General features: G+C 48.7%; 1 protein-coding gene across 2 annotated transcripts in view; it reads left to right on the plus strand.

Annotated features, from left to right (window-relative positions):
• Nucleotides 1-97: 97 nt before the first annotated feature.
• The window catches only part of LOC110528736 (formin-like protein 2), a 29,495-nt gene continuing 20,270 nt past the window's right edge, over nt 98-9,322 (plus strand). For both annotated transcript variants that reach the window (XM_090242278.1, XM_090242279.1), the window contains exons 1-8: nt 98-1,104; nt 4,611-4,694; nt 5,029-5,109; nt 5,307-5,383; nt 5,592-5,675; nt 5,783-5,932; nt 6,158-6,284; nt 8,416-8,492. In XM_090242278.1, the coding sequence (XP_090098404.1) occupies nt 988-1,104; nt 4,611-4,694; nt 5,029-5,109; nt 5,307-5,383; nt 5,592-5,675; nt 5,783-5,932; nt 6,158-6,284; nt 8,416-8,492 (797 nt within the window). In that variant the 5' untranslated portion in view covers nt 98-987. The remainder of the gene's footprint in view (nt 1,105-4,610; nt 4,695-5,028; nt 5,110-5,306; nt 5,384-5,591; nt 5,676-5,782; nt 5,933-6,157; nt 6,285-8,415; nt 8,493-9,322) is intronic.

The raw sequence follows: 9,322 nt of genomic DNA on the forward strand, positions 1-9,322 counted from the left end.
AATGAGCATCTGTGAGATAGATAGCTCGTCGTTAAACGATTAAGACTCTAACTACCAGGATGCATCAGAACAAAACAAATCCTCTCCCCTCTGCTCTGGGTAGAGATTGCCCAAAATATGATAGGATCAGTTTATCCTCCCCAAATCATAACCTCAATTATTACTGGGTCACGCGTAAAACTGACTCTAGATCAGTGTCTAGGGGTAGACGTTATCCGAGTCCCCCTCCCCTCGCGTCTCGCTCACGGCTGTGGGCTGTGCGCTGCAGGGGGGCGGGAGGCGAGGAGAGCGAAGCGGCAGAAGGCTCATTGTGTGTCGGTTAGAAAGTGGGGGTCGTTGCGGGGGGGAGAAAGCGTGCGTGGAGGCTGAACTCTCGCTTTTGTCGCCTGTGGAGGAGGGGGCGGATTAAGTAGCCAGCTCGCTCACACACACCAGGGACGCCCGGTTCGTTTATCAGCATCATCATCATACCCATTACCGAGGATACACAGTGAACCGGGAAGGGATGCAAATTTAGCGCGAGACGGACAGTGGGACTTCGGTCTCAGCTGGATTCGGATAAATGGTGCGTGCGCCGTTCCGTCGTCGGCGATGAGAAGAAAGGAGGACAAAAGATGAACGGATGGAGGATAGACACGGCCCCCCGGTAGACACGCGCCTTCGGTTTACCGCATCTCTCTGATCTCGTGCCGCCGTGCGTGAGTCTGTCGGTCGGTCGTTCAGACTGTGTCTCACTAGGGAGAAAAACCCGAACAGTATTCCCGAATTACAGGAGGCGTTGCCTGTATCTGACTGACTGCAGAGAGACTATTGTCTGTGTGTGATTTGACGTTTAGGGGTGTGATTGTATGTGAGCGGGTGTGCTTGTGTGTGTGGTGACTGTGAAAGGTGTGTTTGTCTGATTTGATGGCGAGGGGTGTGTGAGGGTGTGTGAGTTGCTGGTGTAAGGGTGTGTGTGGGTTGACAGTACAGGTGTGTGTGTGAGCCATGGGGAACACAGAGAGTATGGAGTCTCAGCTAGCTGTCATCAGGGCCAGGGCTGCTCCTGTCAAGCTGCCCATGCCTGATCCTGCTGAGCTGGAAGAGAGGTTCTCCATTGCACTGGTAGGTGACACACACACAAGCAAGAAACGCACACATGCTCACATACACACGCTCATACATTGCATGTGCGTGTCTGTAGGATTGTTGCGTGTGTGTGTGTGTTGGAGTGTTGAGTGTGTGTGTATGTATGAGTGTTGAGTGTGTGTGTGTGTATGAGTGTTGAGTGTGTGTGTGTGTGTGTGTGTGTGTGTGTGTGTGTGTGTGTGTATGTATGAGTGTGTGTGTGTGTGTGTGTATGAGTGTTGGGTGTGTGTATGAGTGTTGAGTGTGTGTGTATGTATGAGTGTTGAGTGTGTGTGTGTGTATGAGTGTTGAGTGTGTGTGTATGTATGAGTGTTGAGTGTGTGTGTGTGTGTGTGTGTGTGTGTGTGTGTGTGTGTATGAGTGTTGAGTGTGTGTGTGTATGAGTGTTGAGTGTGTGTGTGTGTGTGTGTGTGTATGTATGAGTGTTGAGTGTGAGTGTGTGTGTGTGTATGAGTGTTGAGTGTGTGTGTGTGTGTGTATGAGTGTGTGTGTGTATGAGTGTGTGTGTGTGTGTATGAGGGTTGTGTGTGTATGAGTGTTGAGTGTGTGTGTATGAGTGTTGAGTGTGTGTGTGTGTGTGTATGTATGAGTGTTGAGTGTGTGTATGAGTGTTGCGTGTGTGTGTGTGTGTATTGGAGTGTTGAGTGTGTGTGTGTTGGAGTGTTGAGTGTGTGTGTGTGTATGTATGAGTGTTGAGTGTGTGTGTGTGTATGAGTGTTGAGTGTGTGTGTATGAGTGTTGAGTGTGTGTGTGTGTATGTATGAGTGTTGAGTGTGTGTGTGTGTATGTATGAGTGTTGAGTGTGTGTGTGTCTGAGTGTTGAGTGTGTGTGTATGTATGAGTGTTGAGTGTGTGTGTATGAGTGTTGGAGTGTGTCCCCTAACCCATTATGGATGACTGGTTAGAATGGAAGAGTGTTGTTGTAAATACCATCTCTGTCCCTGCATATGTAACGCGTTGCCTCTTCCAGATACACTGCCATATTTAATTATCTGTGTGTCAGTAAGAGTCCTTCATATCACACATACTCATATTTAATTATCTGTGTGTCAGTAAGAGTCCTTCATATCACACATACTCATATTTAATTCTCTGTGTGTCAGTAATAGTCTTTCATATCACAAATACTCATATTTAATTCTCTGTGTGTCAGTAAGAGTCTTTCATATCACACATACTCATATTTAATTCTCTGTGTGTCAGTAAGAGTCTTTCATATCACAAATACTCATATTTAATTCTCTGTGTGTCAGTAAGAGTCCTTCATATCACACATACTCATATTTAATTCTCTGTGTGTCAGTAAGAGTCTTTCATATCACGCATACTCATATTAAATTCTCTGAGTGTGTCAGTAAGAGTCTATCATATCACACATGCTCATATTTAATTCTCTGCTCACGCATGTTCATGTCTCTGTTGAAGAGTGAATTTCTGTCTTCAGTAGACAGAAGTCTTCTGGAGAGATGTGTGTACTTAATTAGTTTAATACCCCCCCCCCCTCTCTGTGTATCTCTCTGTCTCTCTGTCTCTCTCTCTCTCTCTGTATCTCTCTCTCTCTGTATCTCTCTGTCTCTCTCTCTCTCTGTATCTCTCTGTCTCTCTCTCTCTCTGAATCTCTCTGTCTCTCTCTCTCTGTATCTCTCTGTCTCTCGCTCTCTCTGTCTCTCTGTATCTCTCTGTCTCTCTCTCTCTCTGAATCTCTCTGTCTCTCTCTCTCTGTATCTCTCTGTCTCTCGCTCTCTCTGTATCTCTCTGTCTCTCTCTCTGTCTCTCTCTCGCTCTCTGTATCTCTCTCTCTCTCTCTCTGTCTCTCTCTCTCTCTCTCTCTCTGTATCTCTCTGTCTCTCTCTCTGTATCTCTCTGTCTCTCTCTCTCTGTCTCTCTCTCTCTGTATCTCTCTGTCTATCTCGCTCTCTCACTCTGTATCTCACTCTGTATCTCCCTCTGTATCTCTCTGTATCTCTCTCTGTATATCTCTCTGTATCTCTCTCTGTATCTCTCTGTATCTCTCTGTATCTCTCTCTGTATCTCTCTCTGTATCTCACTCTGTATCTCTCTCTGTATCTCACTCTGTATCTCTCTCTGTATCTCTCTCTGTATCTCTCTCTGTATCTCTCTGTATCGCTCTCTGTATCTCTCTCTGTATCTCTCTGTATCTCTCTGTATCTCTCTCTGTATCTCTCTCTGTCTCTCTCTGTATCTCCCTCTGTATCTCTCTGTATCTCTCTCTGTATCTCTCTCTGTATCTCTCTCTGTATCTCCCTCTTTATCTCTCTGTATCTCTCTCTGTATCTCTCTGTATCTCTCTGTATCTCTCTGTATCTCTCTCTGTATCTCCCTCTGTATATCTCTCTGTATCTCCCTCTCTGTCTGTCATCTTCTCCTTCACTTTATCCATCTTTCAATTCTTCTCTCTCTCTCTCTTCCTCTTTCTCTCTCTCTCTCTCTCTCTCTTCATCTGTCTCTCTCTCTCTCTCTTCCTCTGTCTCTCTCTCTCTCTCTCTCTCTCTCTGTCTCTCTCTTGATGTCTCTCTCTCTCTCTGTATCTCTCTCTCTCTGTATCTCTCTGTCTCTCTCTCTGTATCTCTCTGTCTCTCTCTCTCTGAATCTCTCTGTCTCTCTCTCTCTCTGTATCTCTCTCTCTCTGTATCTCTCTGTCTCTCTCTCTCTGTATCTCTCTGTCTCTCTCTCTCTCTGTATCTCTCTGTCTCTCTCTCTGTCTCTCTCTCGCTCTCTGTATCTCGCTCTCTCTCTCTCTGTCTCTCTCTCTCTCTCTCTGTATCTCTCTGTCTCTCTCTCTGTATCGCTCTGTCTCTCTCGCTCTGTCTCTCTCTCTGTATCTCTCTGTCTATCTCGCTCTCTCACTCTGTATCTCACTCTGTATCTCCCTCTGTATCTCTCTGTATCTCTCTCTGTATCTCTCTCTGTATCTCTCTGTATCTCTCTGTATCTCTCTGTATCTCTCTCTGTATCTCACTCTGTATCTCTCTCTGTATCTCTCTCTGTATCTCTCTCTGTATCTCTCTGTATCGCTCTCTCTATCTCTCTCTGTATCTCTCTGTATCTCTCTCTGTATCTCTCTGTATCTCTCTCTGTATCTCTCTCTGTATCTCTCTCTGTATCTCTCTGTATCTCCCTCTGTATCTCTCTGTATCTCTCTCTGTATCTCTCTCTGTATCTCCCTCTTTATCTCTCTGTATCTCTCTCTGTATCTCTCTGTATCTCTCTGTATCTCTCTCTGTATCTCTCTCTGTATCTCTCTCTGTATCTCCCTCTCTGTCTGTCACCTTCTCCTTCACTTTATCCATCTTTCAATTCTTCTCTCTCTCTCTCTTCCTCTTTCTCTCTCTCTCTCTCTCTCTCTTCCTCTGTCTCTCTCTCTCTCTTCCTCTGTCTCTCTCTCTCTCTCTTGCTGTCTCTCTCTCACTCTCTTTCTCTCTCTCTCTCTCTCTCTCTCTCTCTCGCTCTCTGTCTCTCAGAACTCTATGAACCTGCCTCCTGATAAGGTGCGTCTGCTCCGTTGCTACGACAACGAGAAGAAGTGGGAGCTGATATGTGATCAGGTGAGACAGAAGGTCAACTCTGATTGGCCAAAGAACAGCCTGGTCTGATAATGACCCCTAGCACTGTCCCGCGTCTATGTTAGTAGACCTGAAGGAACTGGATAGGTGTAAGCTATATGGAGGAAGCTCCTCCTAGCCCATTGGAAGGCTGTGTGTGGCCAACGTCACATGCCTGATACACCAGTCCAGTCCCTTCAGCACTGTAGAAACAGAAGAGCAGCAACCAACATGGTTCATTCAGGTATTCAGCATCTCTTTGGCCAGTGTGAAAGGCAAGTGTGTAACCATTGCTTGTGTGTGTGTGTGTGTGTGTGTGTGTGTGTGTGTGTTGTAGGAACGGTTCCAGGTGAAGAACCCTCCTCACACCTACATTCAGAAGCTGAGAGGATTCCTTGACCCGGCCGTCACACGCAAGGTGAGTGACAGCCACGTCACCATGGTGACAGAGCCAGTAATATCATAGCAACAATATGGTAACACAAGCTGGAACATTTGTTCCTCAACTTGACACAGTTGGGTAGATACCATTTAGGATGCCATCATTTCCCAAACCAGCAGACAGGAAATGATTTTGAGGGAATACCAGAATAACCCTAACCCTACTGTCGTTAGAAATTCCGTCGGAGAGTCCAGGAGTCGACTCAGGTGCTCAGAGAACTGGAGATCTCACTACGGACCAATCACATCGGGTGAGTCACAGGCCGCAGCCAATCACAGAGTCCTGGATCAAAATGAATCAGAACCGAATCAGAGTCACGTTGACATTCAGTCAGTTCCAAACCATTCTGACTCAGAGAGGAGGGTTTAGCTGGCCAGGGGTTTTAGTGATTGTACAGCTAGATATTGAACAGTGAGTTATTTGTCTGATAATAAATCCTAATGTTCCTCTGTCTCCAGGTGGGTGAGGGAGTTTCTCAACGAGGAGAATCAGGGCCTAGATGTTCTAGTAGAGTACCTCTCCTTCGCTCAGTACGCGGTCACGTGAGTGTGTGTGACTGTGTGTGTGTGGGCATATCACCTTTTCCATACGCGTGTGTTCTGTTGAGTCACGTGTGTGTGACTGTGTGTGTGTGTGTGTGTGTGTGTAGGTTTGATGGGGAGGTATCGGAGGCCAGTACTGAAGAGAGAGCTGTAGATTCCCCCTGGAGTCGTTCTATAGAAGATCTCCATGGAGACAGCAACCTGCCCTCCCCCTCCAGTGGCAACAACGTACCGCGCTCCTCACGCCACTCTATCGGGTAACACAAACCCAAACACACACACATATACGCCACTCTATCGGGTAACACAAACCCAAACACACACACATATACGCCACTCTATCGGGTAACACAAACCCAAACACACACACATATACGCCACTCTATCGGGTAACACAAACCCAAACACATATTTGCCACTCCATCAGTTACACACCAAGTTGTGGTGTTAATCCTGTGTTGATTGTATGTTGACTGTGTCAGGTCAGCGTTGGTGTCCAGGTCTAACACACTGCCCAGTAGGAAGACACTGAAGAACTCCCGCCTGGTGTGTAAGAAGGACGACGTTCACGTGTGTGTGATGTGTCTCAGAGCCATTATGAACTACCAGGTGAACTATACATCTGTCCCCTCTCACCTATCTCTCCCTCTCTCTCTTAACCCCTCCTATCTCTCCCTCTCTCTGTCTTAACCCCTCTTATCTCTCCCTCTCTCTGTCTTAACCCCTCTTATCTCTCCCTCTCTCTCTCTTAACCCCTCCTATCTCTCCCTCTCTCTCTTAGCCCCTCCTATCTCTCCCTCTCTCTCTCTTAACCCCTCCTATCTCTCCCTCTCTCTCTTAACCCCTCCTATCTCTCCCTCTCTCTCTTAACCCCTCCTATCTCCCCCTCTCTCTCTCTCTCTCTCTCTCTCCCTCTCTCTCTTAACCCCTCCTATCTCTCCCTCTCTCTCTTAACCCCTCCTATCTCTCCCACTCTCTCTTAACCCCTCCTATCTCTCCCTCTCTCTCTTAACCCCTCCTATCTCTCCCTCTCTCTCTCTTAACCCCTCCTATCTCTCCCTCTCTCTCTTAACCCCTCCTATCTCTCCCTCTCTCTCTTAACCCCTCCTATCTCCCCCCTCTTTCTCTCTCTCTCTCCCTCTTTCTCTTAACCCCTCCTATCTCTCCCTCTCTCTCTTAACCCCTCCTATCTCTCCCACTCTCTCTTAACCCCTCCTATCTCTACCTCTCTCTCTCTTAACCCCTCCTATCTCTCCCTCTCTCTCTTATCCCCTCCTATCTCTCCCTTTCTCTCTCTTAACCCCTCCTATCTCTCCCTCTCTCTCTTAACCCCTCCTATCTCCCCCGCTCTCTCTATCTTATCCCCTCCTATCTCAACCTCTCTCTCTTAGCCCCTCCTATCTCTCCCTCTCTCTCTCTTAACCCCTCTTATCTCTCCCTCTCTCTCTCTTAACCCCTCCTATCTCTCCCTCTCTCTCTTAGCCCCTCCTATCTCTCCCTCTCTCTCTCTTAACCCCTCCTATCTCTCCCTCTCTCTCTTAACCCCTCCTATCTCTCCCTCTCTCTCTTAACCCCTCCTATCTCCCCCTCTCTCTCTCTCTCTCTCTCTCTTTCTCCCTCTCTCTCTTAACCCCTCCTATCTCTACCTCTCTCTCTTAACCCCTCCTATCTCTCCCTCTCTCTCTTAACCCCTCCTATCTCTCCCTCTCTCTCTCTTAACCCCTCCTATCTCTCCCTCTCTCTCTTAACCCCTCCTATCTCTCCCTCTCTCTCTTAACCCCTCCTATCTCCCCCTCTCTCTCTCTCTCTCTCCCTCTCTCTCTTAACCCCTCCTATCTCTCCCTCTCTCTCTTAACCCCTCCTATCTCTCCCACTCTCTCTTAACCCCTCCTATCTCTACCTCTCTCTCTCTTAACCCCTCCTATCTCTCCCTCTCTCTCTTATCCCCTCCTATCTCCCCCGCTCTCTCTATCTTAACCCCTCCTATCTCTCTCGCTCTCTCTCTCTCTCTCTCTCTCTCTCTTAACCCCTCCTATATCTCTCTCTCTCTCTCTTAACCCCTCCTATCTCTCCCTCTCTCTCTTTACCCCCCCATCTCTCTCTCTCTAAACCACTCCTATCTCTCCCTCTCTCTCTTAACCCCTCCTAACTCTCCCTCTCTCTCTTAACCCCTCCTATCGCTCCCTCTCTCTCTTAACCCCTCCTATCGCTCCATTCTCTCTCTTAACCCCTCCTATCTCTCCCTCTCTCTCTTAACCCATCCTATCTCTCCCTCTCTCTCTTAACCCCTCCTATCTCTCTCTCTCTCTCTTTCTCTCTCTCTCTCTCTTAACCGCTCCTATCTCTCCCTGTCTCTCTCTTAACCCCTCCTATCTCGCCCTCTCTCTCTTAACCCCTCCTATCTCGCCCTCTCTCTCTTAACCCCTCCTATCTCTCTCTCTTTTAACCTATCCTCTCTCTCTCTCTCCCTCTCTCTCTTTAACCCCTCCTATCTCTCTCTCTCTCTCTCTCTCTCTCTCTCTTAACCCCTCCTATCTCTCTCTCTCTCTCTCTCTCTCTTAACCCCTCCTATCTCTCCCCCTCTCTCTCTTAACCCCTCCTGTCTATCTCAACCCCTCCTATCTCTCCCCCTCTCTCTCTCATCCTGATTTACCACCCTTCTTTCCTCTCATCCTCGTGGTTATTTTAGATAGCAGTGATTGATATATGATTTGTTATGTTCCCCTCCCTCTGTCTGTAGTATGGCTTTAACATGGTAATGTCCCATCCTCATGCTGTGAATGAGATCGCTCTGAGCCTCAACAACAGAAACCCAAGGTCAGTAGTCAGTGAACACCTCTCTCTGTGTCTGCATTAGGAAGGAGGAAACCTTTAGAGCCCTGGTTCCCAACCAGGGGTACTAGGGCCTCTGGGGCTACTTGGCCTATCCACAGGGGTACTAGGGCCTCTGGGGCTACTTGGCCTATCCACAGGGGTACTATGGCCTCTGGGGCTACTTGGCCTATCCACAGGGGTACTAGGGCCTCTGGGGCTACTTGGCCTATCCACAAGGGTACTAGGGCTTCTAGGGCTACTTGGCCTATCCACAGGGGTACTAGGGCCTCTGGGGCTACTTGGCCTATCCACAGGGGTACTAGGGCCTCTGGGGCTACTTGGCCTATCCACAGGGGTACTAGGGCCTCTGGGGCTACTTGGCCTATCCACAGGGGTACTAGGGCCTCTGGGTCTACTTGGCCTATCCACAGGGGTACTAGGGCCTCTGGGGCTACTTGGCCTATCCACAGGGGTACTAGGGCCTCTGGGGCTACTTGGCCTATCCACAGGGGTACTAGGGCCTCTGGGGCTACTTGGCCTATCCACAGGGGTACTAGGGCCTCTGGGGCTACTTGGCCTATCCACAGGGGTACTAGGGCCTCTGGGTCTACTTGGCCTATCCACAGGGGTACTAGGGCCTCTGGGGCTACTTGGCCTATCCACAGGGGGTACTAGGGCCTCTGGGGCTACTTGGCCTATCCACAGGGGTACTAGGGCCTCTGGGGCTACTTGGCCTATCCACAGGGGGTACTAGGGCCTCTGGGGCTACTTGGCCTATCCACAGGGGTACTAGGGCCTCTGGGGCTACTTGGCCTATCCACAGGGGTACTAGG

Source organism: Oncorhynchus mykiss, chromosome 7 (genome assembly GCF_057628025.1).
Source record: "Oncorhynchus mykiss isolate SJ-2025 chromosome 7, ASM5762802v1, whole genome shotgun sequence".
NCBI lineage: Eukaryota > Metazoa > Chordata > Actinopteri > Salmoniformes > Salmonidae > Oncorhynchus > Oncorhynchus mykiss.